The following is a 14,887-nucleotide window of genomic DNA, read 5'->3' on the forward strand; positions in this document are numbered from 1 at the left end:
GGCAGAGACGGCATATGGATGTTGTCGGAAGCGAAGAAGTACGTAAATAAGGTTTCGGAGCAGATCAGGGCCAGTGAGCAAAGATTTATTCAGTGAGGCACCATGAAATTTTGCTGCTCCATTGAGCACCCTACGCACCTTACCCGGTTTGTTCGGGTTTAAAACCGGATGGTGGGGTAGGTACCACTCTATATCGGACTGGTTCTCAACCTTGTGAGCGTCCGGAACCTCAGTTACATACCCCTTATTTAGGTCTTCCTTGATGGTAGTAGTATACTTCTCTCTAAGGTCTTCATCCTTGGCCAATCGTTTTTCGAGAGACTTTATATGCACAAGGGAGGAGAAGTAATTATTTGGGAGCTTGGTGTTGTCTGCTGCCCACAGCATTCCGATATCGTATCTCAGGCCATTGTGTACGGTGGTATTCTCAAGGATTTCGTGAGCCCTTGCGTTTGCTTCTGATCGTGGGTCGACCTGCTTGTTTGCCCCGAATGATTCAATGTCGTACCATGACTTGACTTGACTTGCTAACTCATTGTCATGTTCGATATTCACTTTAAAGCACGTTGAGGTTAAACAAGAACTTGATGGTAACGGACTGCTTAAGACCCAACCTATGGGTAAGCGTACGGCAACGGGTGAACGCTTCTCATCGGCAGAGAAGTATTCTAGCGGGCGGATGGCATGATAGACATCTTGTTCGAGTATCATCTCAATGTCTTTATAGGAATATGTCACGGGATCAAGGACCGCTAAGTGCGGGTAAGTCTCTTGCAGGGCCTGTACATTAATTATATCAGAGCCGACGTTCAGACTCTCTTTAACGAAAGGGTTGATGGTAAATGGTTCGAAATCTTGATGTTCTCTTGGTAACTTCTCGCAGTAACTTCAACAATCCTAGTGTCAACTAGTTCTTCGGTATTAATACCCTTGACAGTTAGCTTTAGTGCTTTACCGTGCAAACCGAGTCTATCTGCGAGACTACCGGCCACCCAAGAGTTACTGCAGGCGGTATCATACAATACTAAAGCCTTGGTATCTAAAGCGGAGGAACTGACCAACTGCAATTCCGTTACCTGAAGGAGTCCCTTAACATCAATAACCCTATCTGCTCCATGCAATAGTGTGTTATGCGAACTATTGCACCCTTCTGCTCGGCACTTTCTTGGTTGAGGGCACTGGCGGAATGTGTGCTTTTCCCGTAAGCACGAAAAGCAAAGTTTGTTATCCGCCACCAACTTAGCTCTCTGGGTTGGAGTCTTTTCCTTGAAAACTCGACACTCCCATAGCCGGTGGTTACCTTTGCATGCAGTGCATCGAAAGTAAGTATTTGTGGAAGCAGATGGCATTTGCTTCTTTGTTTCCCTTTGTTGCGAATTTGATGCAAACACTTTTGAGGCTGTTTTGGTCTTGGTTACTGAAGTGATGTTCTCTTCAGGTTTGGCCTTGGTTGCGCTTTGTTTCATAAGATCGTGGGCCTCAGCCTTTTCTTTAAGCCAGTCGTTAAAGTCAAGGAGGGTAGGCTTAACCCAGTGCTTCTTAACCGTAAAGAGTGACCATGGCTCTTTCATGTTTGGTGGTAACTTCTGTACCGCTTGGTTAAGTAGGGAAGCGCTCTTCAGGTCAGCATCATATGATAGTGACTTGAAAACCCCAACGAGGCTGGATATGGCTGCAGAATAGTTAATGATGTTATCACTATTGTGCATTTTAAGAGGCGGAAAGTTGCTTAGTTTATCCAAGTGTGCACTTACGACTGCCTGTGGCTGGCCAAATTTACGTTCCAAAGTCCTTAGTGCATCCTTGTACATTAAACCACAGTAAGCAAACTCGGCGATTGCAATCTTTGCTTTACCAGTGACGAGTGTCTTAAGGTATGTCAATTTAAGGTCATCAGTGAGCGTTTGCGAGTCAATCGCGCTTTTGAATTGACCATACCACTCGTGCCATTGCAATGGATCGCCATTATACTGAGCAAGTTTCCATTCTGGCAAGGGGTCATTTTTCTTGCTGGTTATTGCATCAGCCAACTCCCTAATCAATGACGCATTGTCCGGTGTCGAAGGAGCAGGTGCAGACACCTGCGGACCACTCGAACTCAACGGAGTGGGCCCAATATAGGGGTATGTTGGCTGAAAAACCGGAGTGGCTAGACCAGGTACAACATTACTAGTAATCGCGATCGGGTTTTCCTCCTGTGCACCTAATGGTGATTGCATATCAATCAAAGGGGGCGAATTTTGATATATTCGTAGTGGAACATAAGTGCTTGAGGATGCGATATGAGTGTGTACATTTGGAGGCAGACTCTTCACGGTGGTTATGTCTTGGTTGACTATTGACGGTCTGTGCTGTGGAAACCGCCAATGACTCATATTTGGCACAAAATTTTGGCCGAGAGGGATATTGGGCATATTTGGGACAGGAGCAGCAACGGAACGTACAGCTTTGTGTACTGGGTTATTATTATTCTGGAATGTTTTGACGAGAGGCTGATTATCCAAAGTGGCTTGTGGGATGGGAGCAGTGAGGTTAGGTGCAAAGACTGGGTTCGGAATCGGAAGGACGTTAGGATGAAGTTTTGGCCAAGAGGGATATTGGGCATATTTGGGACAGGAGCGCCGGAACGTACAACTTTGTGTAGTCGGTTATTATTATTCTGAAAAGTTTTGTTGACGAAAGGGTGATTAATCAAAGGGGCGTGTGGAATGGGGGCAGTGAGGTTAGGTGCGAAAACTGGGTTATGAATGGGTAAGTCATTAGGACGAGCGGGTTCGGAGTTGTGCTGTTGTGTGTTTGGACTTGGTGGGGCGCTTGGGCGCAAAGGAACGTTTATTGCGGGGGCAGGATGATTTGTTGCCGGAAAAGTAGGAATAGTGGCGTTTGGTGCTCGGGGGACAAAATTAACTTGTTGTCGGGAGCATATTCACTGGGCCGAAATAATCTTGGGTAGACTTGATGTTTCAGGTCCCCTGGATTGTGAAATTTGAAGTTGTGCGTTTGGAAATAACTCTGTTGCATTATTCTGATTTTCTTGCGGTGCTAACGGCTGTGGTGGAATGGGCTGTTGAATGGGTGGTGAAGAAGCCCCTGGGTCGTGTACAGAAGGCGGCTGACTATCCGCGGTTCCTTGATTAGTTATGCTTGGAAGCGCCATGCCTTGCTGGCCTGTTTGATCCATTTGCACTCTTAGGTGCGCCTGGTACAACGCCTGTGTGTTAGCAGCCAAAAAATTTTCAGGTGGAGTATAATAGGGGTCGAGTTGCTGCAAGGTCTCATTGCTTAAAATGTAATTGCCTCGACAATTTTTTGGAATAGAATGCCTTGAAATTTTAGTGATCTGATCTTCCAATGTTTTGCCGTTGTTGTGGCTAAGACATTCTGGAGGGTCAATCAAAACCTGTGATTCACTAGTTTTCTCCTCATTGTGAAAACTTAAAGCAAGTGAGGTGTTGATCCAGTCTTGGACAGCCTTTTCACTTCTCATTGAGCTCCTAGCACTTACAGTTGTTTCAGATTGGGTACATTTAGAAACGGCGTCCAGCAATTCAAATTCTTGCAGAGTTGCCTCTGCCAAACGTTTCCTGTTGTTTTCCTCCAGTTCATCTAATTCCATTTGCTTTTTCTGTTTAGCAAGGCGAATTGCTGCCTCATTCTGTTTTTCAATTTCTTCGCGCTTCATTTTAGCAATTACGTAATCATGTTTACGCTGACTAGATGTTTTTGACGAGGTCATAATTGAGGGAAGTCTAGAAAGAATGGGAGCCCTTGGTTCCTGGAACTCACTCACTTTATCATCAGCAGAGTTGATGTAGTTTCGTGCTTAAGTGAGTAACTTGTCATTCTTAGTTGTCATTGCCTCCAAGTAAGACTCTAATGAAGGAACAAGTCAACTTGGATCCTCCGTTTTTTCCAGCAAATGCAATTAGGTCCTCATTTTTGTCTACAACAGTCATAAATGCTTCGTTGCACTTTGTTACTAGGCGTTCAAGTTTCACTCGCCTACTTTGATTGTTTTTACAATGAAGGATATCTTCATGTATAGCATGCAATTCAGCTTCACGCTTTGACCTGGCATCGTACAACTTTTTGACTTTTTGATCAAGACTATTAGACATCACGATGCTATTATTTCTAAAAACCAGCAAACCTACCACTGCACACGGTTATCTATTATATGCACACTCCAAACAAACCAAACCCACGCAAAACAAACCCAACGCAAAAGACACGAAACACAGCACACTGTAGGCAGTCTGTAAGACAAACCTCCCTAAGAGCAGACAAGGTCGTTGAGCACACAGTGCCCAACAAAAACAGAAGTGGAGCGCTGAACGCTATGCGCTCAACGCGGAGGGAGACAAAGGACAAACGGGAAGTCGAGCGAGGAACGCGCGACGAAACGGAAACGTGACGGACGGGAAGTCGGGCGAGCAACGCGCGACGCAACGGAAACGGAACAGACGAGAAGTCGAGCGAGCAGTGCGCGACGGAACGGAAACGGGACGTGCGGGAAAGCCGGTGAAAAACGCGCAACGCAACGAAACGGGACGGTGGGAATGAACGGGCGGGAAATGAGGTTGGAAAGAATTATGTTAGCATACCACAGCAAAAACTCAAGCAAACAACCTAGTGACGGCTAGTGAATTAGTTAAGTTGAAAAGTCAAAGGACAATCCAGCCTTAACTCGAGAATAAACTTAAGTCACACCCTAGAAAGCTATAAGACCTAAACAACAAACCAGCATACTAGCATACTCAACATACTACAAGAAAAGCAACAACATAATTCATCACATTTGACAACATACTACATCAAAATCCAGAAACGTAGACGGAGAAAACGAAAAGCAAAGTCTTGGGAGAGCGACGTTATTGAACAAACGGAACTCAGAGAATTGAAAAGTTAAAGGACAAAAAGGACGCGGACGAAACGGTACATAAACGAGCGACGAGGGAAAATTATAGTGATTCCATAATTTTTTTTGTAGACCGGATGTTGTGAAAATTTTCAAAACTTTTTGTGTTTATTGAGTTTTACTCAATTTACGAACCTTCTTGTTGAGAAATTGATTTTTTTGACAAATTTGTCAAAATTTTATGCTTTTGTTCAATTTTTTCTATTTTTGGTCAATATTTCTGCAATTTTTTGAATACGGAACGGTAATCCAGTAAATTGGACGGTTTTATGCCTGAAAGTACGGTTTTGCAATATTCTATATTGATATTCTATGTTTTTTTGATTTGCATCAAAATTGACCAAAAATTTTCAAAATTGGACAAATTAGCATAATTTTCTTCCAATTTTCTCTTTATCAGAGGTAATTTTTTGATATACGAACCGACTATATTAATATTTTTGAATTTTTGGTAAAACTACCGAAAAATTTTCAAAATCAATGGTTTTTACGTCCTAATTTTTTATGTGGGGGTTAATGGTCACCGTTTAATTTTGTTAGCTGATACAGTTAAAGATCTTGTTAAGGCACTGTCCCAAATAAATTACCAAAACTTCCCTTCAGGGGTTGGGTCCTTGCCGTCTAAATTGGAATTTTGATCAATTTACTGCAGAAAAAATGTCCTGTTCTTAGTTTTTTTTTAACCGTGAGCTTGCAGTTTCTCCTCCTAGTTGTTCCGATGCAGCGTACATGTAGTCCTCTTTTGTTGCTGCATCCTAGTTTTCATGTGCTGCTCCTCGCTGTCCTTCCGAATCCAATGAAACTCAATTGATAAAACTTGTGAAACTTCCGATTCTGGCTAAGCGTCATTAATGACCAAAATAACAGCTTTGGGGCCTTGCTCAGACATCAAAACAATCGTTTATTTCCATTTCTTTCACAAATAATGCTTAATCAACAATTTGTTTCTCATGTGACCTTTTTAGTTGGACTGCAGAGCCAAATGCACTGAATTATTAACTCTCTACTCTTAATTGAAGCAGTGCTGGTTTGAGAACTTCACTTTCAAAGGTCTTGTAAACATTTCTCCTAGAAAGGGTCGCGTCATCAATATAACTCAGTAAATACACTGTAGTTCGATTGTGAATTAACGGCGTTTTTCATACATGAAGAAACGTTTAAACATTATAATATCAAGACAACGTACAAGCAATAGCGCTGATCATAGCAACAAGTGAAAGCTTAGACGGCAAGGTTTTTTCGATGCTCTTTTACTGGTTTTTTGTCTGATGTTATTGAGGTCAAATCAGTTCGTATTCAATCGGCAATTGTCTAGAAAACCTAAAAATATTAAGCCGAAAACCAGCTTAATCGATACATATCATGGTTATATTTACTTAAAATTAGGCTAAATGAACTTTTTCGGAACTTTCTACGTATATTAGAACGTATTTAAATCTTATTTTAAAGTTTAGAAATACTCGATTCTGATTGGATGAAATTCGTTCATTTACTACGTAACATCCTCCGGCCCGGAAGAAGATGTTGGAAAAACTGTTCATTTACTTTCATTTACTACGTAACGTTCAAAAACGTTCATTTACTACGTAACAAAGTTATAAGTACAGATTATAATTCATTTCTTCATTACGTTCATATTAAATTCGTCAGCTTTAATAAATTTTCAAAAACAATCTTGAAACGTCGATAATAACTTGCATCAATGCATAAACGAAGAATGTGTTCACCACACTGGTAGAAGGACTGTTAGAATGAACTGTCGAAATAGGAATGACTTCGAAACAGCGAGTGATTTTTTGTGCACTTATTTATTATTTCTGGTTTTGGTTTCAGTAAAAGACGTTGTTTCTGGAACGAAGTTGTTCAGGTATGCCAAAGGTAGAATTAAGCGTTCCATGTGTTGGAGACTGATCTGGTGATAGGGCAAAAAAGGTAAACTGATATGATAATAGGGGAATGTCTGGCCAATTTGCCTAACCATAATTCAGATACATGGTCCAATATCTCAAACCCTAACTTTTTAGAATCTTACGTGTAGGTTTCAAAAGGTTAAAATTGCGGGCTAAAATTTTAATTAAAAGTAAATTGTTTATTGTTTTTCACAGAAACTTACAAAGTTGATATCATAATTGAATAACAGTTTAAAAATGTGTCAAGTTGCCTTTTATATAAGCATCCAGTTTTTTCAAAGCTTCTCGTTTTCGGGCCGTTATTTTGGGCAAGACGTCCTCAACCTCATAAGTTGTATTCTCATTATTGAGATATTCTTCCGAATGAGGCAGTCTGTAAACAGACCCACACCTGTATACAATTCGATCTCTTAACTGGACATCTTTTGGTTTCTGAAATTTGTTTCCCAAAATATCGAAACAGTGGGAAAAGTGGTCTTTGTAGGACTTCAAATCGTTGAGCATCAACTGAGGTAGATCAAAGGGTTCTCGCTTCTCAAAATCCGTAACTTCAGAAGAGCTAAACCACCTTATGATTTGGTCGAAATTGTTCTCGATAAACGATCGTTTCATAACAAGTTGACACGATTCTTGGTCGCCGATAAACGATTTAATAGTTCTGATCGTTCTTTGATTATGGACTTTTCTGTGAACAAAAGAAGTGAATTTTGGAACGCAGTGGAACCAGCATTCTGGTTCGGATTTGTTCCGGCTCTCGCACTGGTTCAGCGATTCGTTGATACCTCTGAAGCCTTGTATAGTTATAATGGACTGGGCATCTGTCAGCATCACCCATTCTGGGGCATAACTTTCCAGTATTCGCTTGATAGCTGTAAGTTTGGTCAAGTCTGTGCTCAGTATTTGGTTTCTTATCTCAGCTTCGGATCCGAGGTTTTTCTAACAAAAAAGAACTGATATACCTTTCTTCTGACAACTAAGTTATCAAAAAACGTTAATCACCAACATTTCATGATTATAGTAGCAGACATTGGATATTTTTTGTAAATCAATACATTTTGCATAATTTTATTCAATTTGAACGAATCCATCGAAATTGAAGGAAATTCGTAGAATTCATGGAAATTAGGAAGTCGTAAAAATTATAATTCATCGAAATATCAAAGTTTCCGAATGTTTTTGGAAAATTGATATTAAACTGATGCCGATAGAATGAAATCAGCTCATAGAACGAATTCGAACAATTGGCAAAAATTAAAAAAAAAATACTTACTGCTAAAAATTTTGGCTCTCAATTGACAACCATATATATTTTTTTAAAAATTTATGTAACTCAATTATCTCCTTTGTTAGACATCTCTTTATGGGATTTTAATTAATCGCTAAGTTCTCATCAGTTCAAATCTTGAACAGATCAATTTATCATATGGACACAACTTTAAATTTTATCCCACACAATCGAATTTTCAATGTTGTAGTATAATCCTCATGCCCATTTTGATCATGTAGTTTGGTAGTTAATTTCAGTCTCCCCGCTCATTGAGTGAGACCAAGAGGTAAGGAAATTGCTCATTGCTTTTTCAGTTCATTGTTGAGAAAACTGTAAAGAAAACTGTGAAAAGTGCTCCTCAGTTTTATGTAATAAAGCGTTTTCAAGATATAAAGTGCATTTTATAATAGCTGATGAGAAAAATTGGGCTGCCACCATGGCGAGGCTTTTAATTCTCTTCCAGGCATATTTGGTAATTGTTACAAATTAAGCTATTAATAGAGCTCAAAGAGCTATAATTTTATAAAGCATATGCTATGCTGTTTCAATTACAAAAAATCTGTTTGATGATTTTCAGAATAGTGTAATTTTTCTAATAGGGATCATATGTAAGATTTGCGCTCAATGCGCTGAAAGCGATGAAAAAACAGTTAGCATTTTTTCTCCCCAAACATTACAAACCTTAACCGCAAGCATTTCAAAAATTCACCTCTTATATTTTTCTTTACAGTGGGTAGAAACTGATTTAAATACGACAAAAAAAATGGAGTGTAGTTGGAAGTTACAAGAGTGGTAGAAAAAGAGTCCTCTAAGAAAATACCTCCCAGTTACAAATTTTTTTGTACATTTCCATGTAAAATATGCAAAAAGAGGCTCAATAATGCCTGTTCGCACATAATGTTCCAACCCCGCCCATTCACAATTTTCTTTTGATCATGTTACATTTGACAAAGATATAGAAAACTTTCAAAATTTTAAATTTTTTTAGATGTATGAATTAAAATTCTCCTTGAACTGAAACCATTAAACAAAGTAAAAATGCGTACTTAAGAGGTCCGACGGGATACGCGATTAACGAGTCTACGACGCGAACGCGAAGCGAAGAATATTAAATAAAATCAAATAACAAAAACAAAAAAATAGTTATGACCAAAGCTCAATGTGGATTTTTCTTTAAAATTAAAAAAAAAATGGCAGATGGATGAATGGAGAAGAAAACATTAAGCTTTCAACTAAAAGCTTTAAGTAAAATAATTTAGAAATCTGTAGGACGCCAATGGAACCTATCATCAGTATCACTGAATGGTAAAATTACAAAAAAGAACAACATATAAAGAAGTCAAAACAAATTTAGGCAAACACTTTGTTGAAATCATAAAAAATTAGAGCTTTTAACCGAATCAATAATTTATGTTCATTGGACCTCAATTGCACGTAAATAGGTTTGGCGATACTTCATTTATAACTTGAATTCAATCTAGTATGATAACTTTCCGGTAATTTACATAAAACAAAGTGATTTTTAAACAAATCTAAACAATCAGAATATTTTTTCATTGTAAGAAACCAAGATTAAACTAACACCAGCCTTGATTTTTTTGATCGTCCGTTTAGAAAATTAATTGTTGCAACCGATTGAATACTGCAACTTGACTCCAAGTGAATACTGCAACTTGACAAAAAATTGATAAATCAAAAATAAAGGATGAGTTTTCAAAAATTATAAAGTTAAATTAAAAAAACCGGAAAAGTATTAACTATAAAACACTCTCCCACAAAACTTCTTTGGAGTGTGTTAAAGTTGTGTCAGCAGTTTTCAGCTGTGTTCGTTTGACAAATTTAAACAAATTGTGCTATAGAAGAATAATTTATGACTTTTCGATGAATAAAAGCTGAATTTTGAAATTTAGTAGAATTTTCAACCAACAATGGGCTTGCAGCAGTTCAGTTTAACTCATTTGTCTCTGAAGTGAAAAATTTAGCATGGAAATAAATGGGAAACATTAGATAGACATGCAAGACGATCTAATGGCTGAAAGGGACAATAGAGCCACAAATGGAGACAAGGTTCACAATTTCGTCTCAACTTTTCAAAAACAATTGGCATCTCAATGAATAAACATGATAGCTTTACTAGAACTAAAGTGCACAAGAAGGTCAAAGTAAATTGTTGCTCTTCGGACAGGGCAAAATACCACAAGAGGAACAACAAAACATGCAAGTCTCAAAAACACATATTTCCTTTTTTGAAAAATGTTGACAAAATCGTAGAAACGACCTCTATGAACTCCAGCCACTAATCAGCCAGCTTCCCACATTAATCGTCCGCAACCGATGCAATTTTCATTACTGAGGTTAAGGGATAAAACAACAGTAAGTTCAATAGATGCTAGCAAAATTCAACAGTCCCTAGTCATTGACACTTGCAAATCTTATAAGATCTTAGAAGATTCTTAACAATGGTCCATATCATGATAATGCTTAGAAAATGGAGCTTGTCTTTCTAAAATCTTATATGACAATGAATATCTTGCAGGATCTTGAAGGACAGAGTGAATCTTGTAGAGGGTAAGAGTAGTTTGGTCTGTGAAAAAAATAGCAAATCTTATAAGATGTAAGTTTTTTATGTAAGATGTTGTATTTGGCCTGTAAATTAACATTGTAAATCTTATAATATGCCAAATTTTTAACGTTAAATCTTACGAGATTTGATCCGACAAAGAACAAAACATATCTTACACTTCACGAGATTTTTTCGAAAACGAAATCGTATAAGCTATAGGGGCCACTAACTATTAACTGAGACTGTTAATTCTATTGATTAACGCATCATTAGCAAGAGATGATACTTGTATTTTTGAGACTAAGTGATTAGACGACAAAATGAACTATGAAGACTGGCAAAACTCAAGAGTCAAAGCCATTGAAACCATTGGTTTTGAGTGGAAAAAATTAACTTGATTGAATTATATCGCGTTAGCAACCTATGTGAAGAAGATAAAATGACAGGACAACAAATAGTATAACAAATACTCTCAAAACTCTAAATTTCATTAAATCTTTTTGAAAACAAATAGTCTCAAAGTCAGGAAAATCGCTAGCAAATAACTCAAATCCTTAAAATGGTGCATTTATGCCTCAATAGCAACCAATGAGAAATGTCAATAATGATACTCAGTGGTGAGACTACAAAAAGGACCAAAATACGGCCAAAAATGAAAAAAATAACTATTAATTTATGACAACAAAGTGTCGAGGTCATAAATATCATTAGCTGCATGTTAATGAATTCAAGAAGGTACTTTGAAAAAATTACGCTTCAAAAGTCAAATTACGTTCAAATTTATTTTTTGGCTAACCTTTGACCTTGCTCTCTGAAACGGATTCCCAACCATTTCTGTCCACTCCAAGTCTTTCGAAACTTTATCCCAAATTTGTGATTGTAATTTATTATCCATAATATTTGACAACATCCAGAATCTTTTCACATTATCAGGCACCCATTCGCCCTCTTTGATGTGAGCAATGTTGTTTACAATCTGATTGGCTGTTTCAAATGGCTCCAAATTGGTCGTGACAATCTTGACCAATAAGAGACGAGTTTTGAATTTGAATCCTGATTCCAGATCTTTTCTAATTCGGTTTTTATTTTTCATTATGTTAACCAACTCATTTGGTTTTCTAACTTTGGCATCGTTAATCTGATTTGTTATTATTGGTTTTATAACCGGTAATTGTTTGTGGCTCATGTAATCCTTTAAAAAATCTGATGATTTGTTTGCGTATTCCGATTGATAGTTTACAAATAGGAACAAAATAAACAAGGAAGCAATGAAAACTGGGAACAGTTTGGAAGGCATTATATTGTTTTTGTTTACTGTAAAATCTGATAAGTTTATGACGTTATTAGACAAGATTTTTTTTCAATTTAATTTTCAAACAAATTTTCGACTTAATTTTAGTGATGAATTATAGTCGCACCATTTTGAGGAAACTGCGGGTGTTAATTCTGGTTGATAACAATAAATAAAAGTTTTCCTTTTATTTAGAATTTTCTCGGATACTGTTGCAAATATGTGTCATTGCACTGTTTTTAACAATAATTCCTAATCTCCTATACGAGCTGAATTAAGGAACGTAGTTCAATTCAAATAAAACAGAAAACAACCAAGCAGATTCCTAAAGTTATAATAGTGGATCAAATAATAGGATTCAAAAGAAATCGGGGCTCATTTCTTGAAAAATTATAGAAAAGTTTATAAAGAAAGCTTTGAACATTAACTTGGTTAAAAAGCATTATGAACTCTCAATGCAACAGTGAAAATGTACTCATCGGAAAAATGTTAAGAATAAAGTCCCGGTCGATTGTCTCTGGCATTTTTTTTATGCTTTTAGTCTTCGTCATCATCATAAAGTTATTTCAAATTGTTTGTTTCAAACATAAATCATTTTATAATTCACATTCTAATGTAAATCACTCGTTGTAGCAGCAAAAACAGCACAAGGGTAAAAATGACAAATGTTAAATTTTTCGTTCTTCAAAATGTTGTTTCAGTAAGCTGCTATTAGCTTGGTTTTTTGTTTGAAAGTTCAGAAATGTTTTACCATTGGAAAAACAGTTCTTTAAGGTAAAGATAAATATCATGTAGCTATTTTAACAGCCAAAAATAAAATATCAAACAGAGCAAATCATTGCAAATTTGAATTCTGATGCGCATCTTCAAAAAACTCATAGCATTTGGAATACGGAGAATGTGTTACAAATCATTTGAAAGAAAAAAATTGTAAAATTTTTTGACAAAATATCTTGTTATCTTGATTTCTGATGTAGTCTTTGAAAATTAAATTACAGTCTTAAGTATTCGCAAAAAAAGTTTTTATTTCCATAGTTTGTTAATTTTCAGTAGCTCTGTTTGAATGTTGTCAGCATTTTATAAGGTTATTAGTACCCAAGCAATGAGTGCTATGAAACTTTTAGAACAACTCTTCGCTCATTCTATCTCAACGCCATTATAGTGAGAAAAAAGTTTGGGACCTTGGTGGGTTGCGACCCCAAAATCTCTTAATTGATTGCACTCTTGTGCTCTCCAGTGAGCCAACTGGTCGACATTGCGAGAATCTCACTATCCTCTCTTATATTGAACTATCATTTTAGGCCCATTCTTATGTTTAGAACATGCTAACTATAGTGTATACTCGAACAGAATCAAAAACTGCAATCAGATATTCGTAAAAAAATAAACGAAACCGGAATCGTTCACAAGTGCAAATTTCATATATTCAGGGCAACGGCACTTAAGTTATCCAGATGTCAAGCAAAAAAAATAATTGAGTGAAGTTTGATAGCTTTTGGTTTTTTGTGTTTTTGTGTGCGCATGTGTGTGTTTGTGGGTGTTTGTGTGTGTGTGGGCGTGTGTGTGTGTGTCTTTGTGTGTGTGTGTGTGTGTGTGTGTGTGTGTGTGTGTGTGTGTGTGTGTGTGTGTGTGTACGTGTCTGTGTGCATGCGTGCATGCTGAGTGCCTGTATGCGTGTGTACCAATATATCTCTTCTAGGATTAAAATTGTGTACAGGTGAAACTGCTCTGCCAATTTTAGATAATTCCCATTAATGCAAATCAAAAATTTTAGACGTGAAATTTGAAAAAGGAATAAAAAACTTACGAAAAGTAATACTCAAAAAAGCAGAAAATCGAAAAGATGCATTTTCAAATACCAATAAAAAGTCTTGAAGTTCAAGCTTTTAATCTGGTTTGCTGTTTCATGTCAAACACAAATCAAGCCAGAACTGTAATGATTGACTACTGAATAACTTCTGGCGTTAGTTAGTTGTAAGGTTTCGATTACACCGCTAATGAAGAAGCCAATAAAGCTGACATTGAACTCTAATTTTTAAAGCACTTTTTCTAAGAAATCACTGTGCGCAGTTGGTTTGTTTTAATTGGTTTCTTTAAAGTTATGTTTTATTTTCGAATAACCTTAGCGTTTATTAAGCAGTTAATGATAATTTGAAAAACCTGATTTATTGCAGCCAGCTTCTAAAATGCCTTAAAGTGAAATTGATTATAGAAGGATAAATCAAAACGCAAAAACCTCAGAGAAAAGCAATTTCAACCGCATACAAGGTATGAATAGTGATGATATATTTTCAAACCTATCACAAAGTTTTCAGAACTAATTTTTTTTTATGATTTGCAAACACAGCCGATAAAAACGATCTTTAATTAAATGTTCATCAGCAAAACTGACAGTTTTTTTAATGATATGCCATTCCAAGTTGAGGTGCGCGTTAATGATCCGACGATTAAAAACGCACGGAGTGGGAGTTTTAGCGCGTTTTTATTACTTGGTCGAGCAACATAATGAAGTTCCCCAAATTCTCTGTCAGCCTGTACAACTGCTAGTTGTTGTTTCCTATTCTTACATCCGTTCCTCTAAACTAACGCCAAATGTTAGTGATTCCAGAAGCGTCAGTTGATGACCTTTATAGACCTCGCGACATCTGATTTCTGTCATCTGGATGAGGTTTACCCAATTCTGTCCGGATGAATGATGATATCACGGTACTATCAGCACCGGTATAAATTTGCATCTTTGCTTTGTGGTCTTTTACTGTAATGTACTCCCATGACTCTGACTTTATAAACACGTTTTCCCGTGTATAGTACATTCACCTCTCCTTTTCGGAAATTGTTTGACCGCCTAGACTAACTTCTTCCTCGTAGAAGTTGTTGTGTTGGACATTTCTAAGAAGCTCCCCACTTTTTCACCGGGGACACAATTCTTGTTCGCAGC

At 37.1% G+C, this 14,887-nt stretch overlaps 1 protein-coding gene across 1 annotated transcript; it reads right to left on the reverse strand.

The window, feature by feature from the left end:
* Positions 1-6,981: 6,981 nt before the first annotated feature.
* Positions 6,982-12,074, reverse strand: LOC142350597 (uncharacterized). The gene is made up of 2 exons (XM_075402486.1): positions 11,455-12,074; positions 6,982-7,764 (listed from the first exon to the last, which is right to left on the reverse strand). Exons 1-2 carry the CDS (start codon positions 11,953-11,955, stop codon positions 7,060-7,062), a joined length of 1,206 nt encoding a protein of 401 aa, XP_075258601.1. The 5' UTR covers positions 11,956-12,074; the 3' UTR covers positions 6,982-7,059.
* Positions 12,075-14,887: the final 2,813 nt, after the last annotated feature.

This window comes from Convolutriloba macropyga, chromosome 12, assembly GCF_964194025.1.
Source record: "Convolutriloba macropyga chromosome 12, txConMacr16.3, whole genome shotgun sequence".
Lineage (NCBI taxonomy): Eukaryota > Metazoa > Xenacoelomorpha > Acoela > Convolutidae > Convolutriloba > Convolutriloba macropyga.

Coding starts and splice junctions, on each gene's coding strand:
- LOC142350597 (XM_075402486.1), bottom strand. CDS start 11,955: ATGCCTTCCAAACTGTTCCCAGTTTTCATTGCTTCCTTGTTTATTTTG. Junction 7,765..11,454: donor TTCAGAGAGCAAGGTCAAAG/GTTAGCCAAAAA, acceptor CTTTTTTGTTAG/AAAAACCTCGGATCCGAAGC.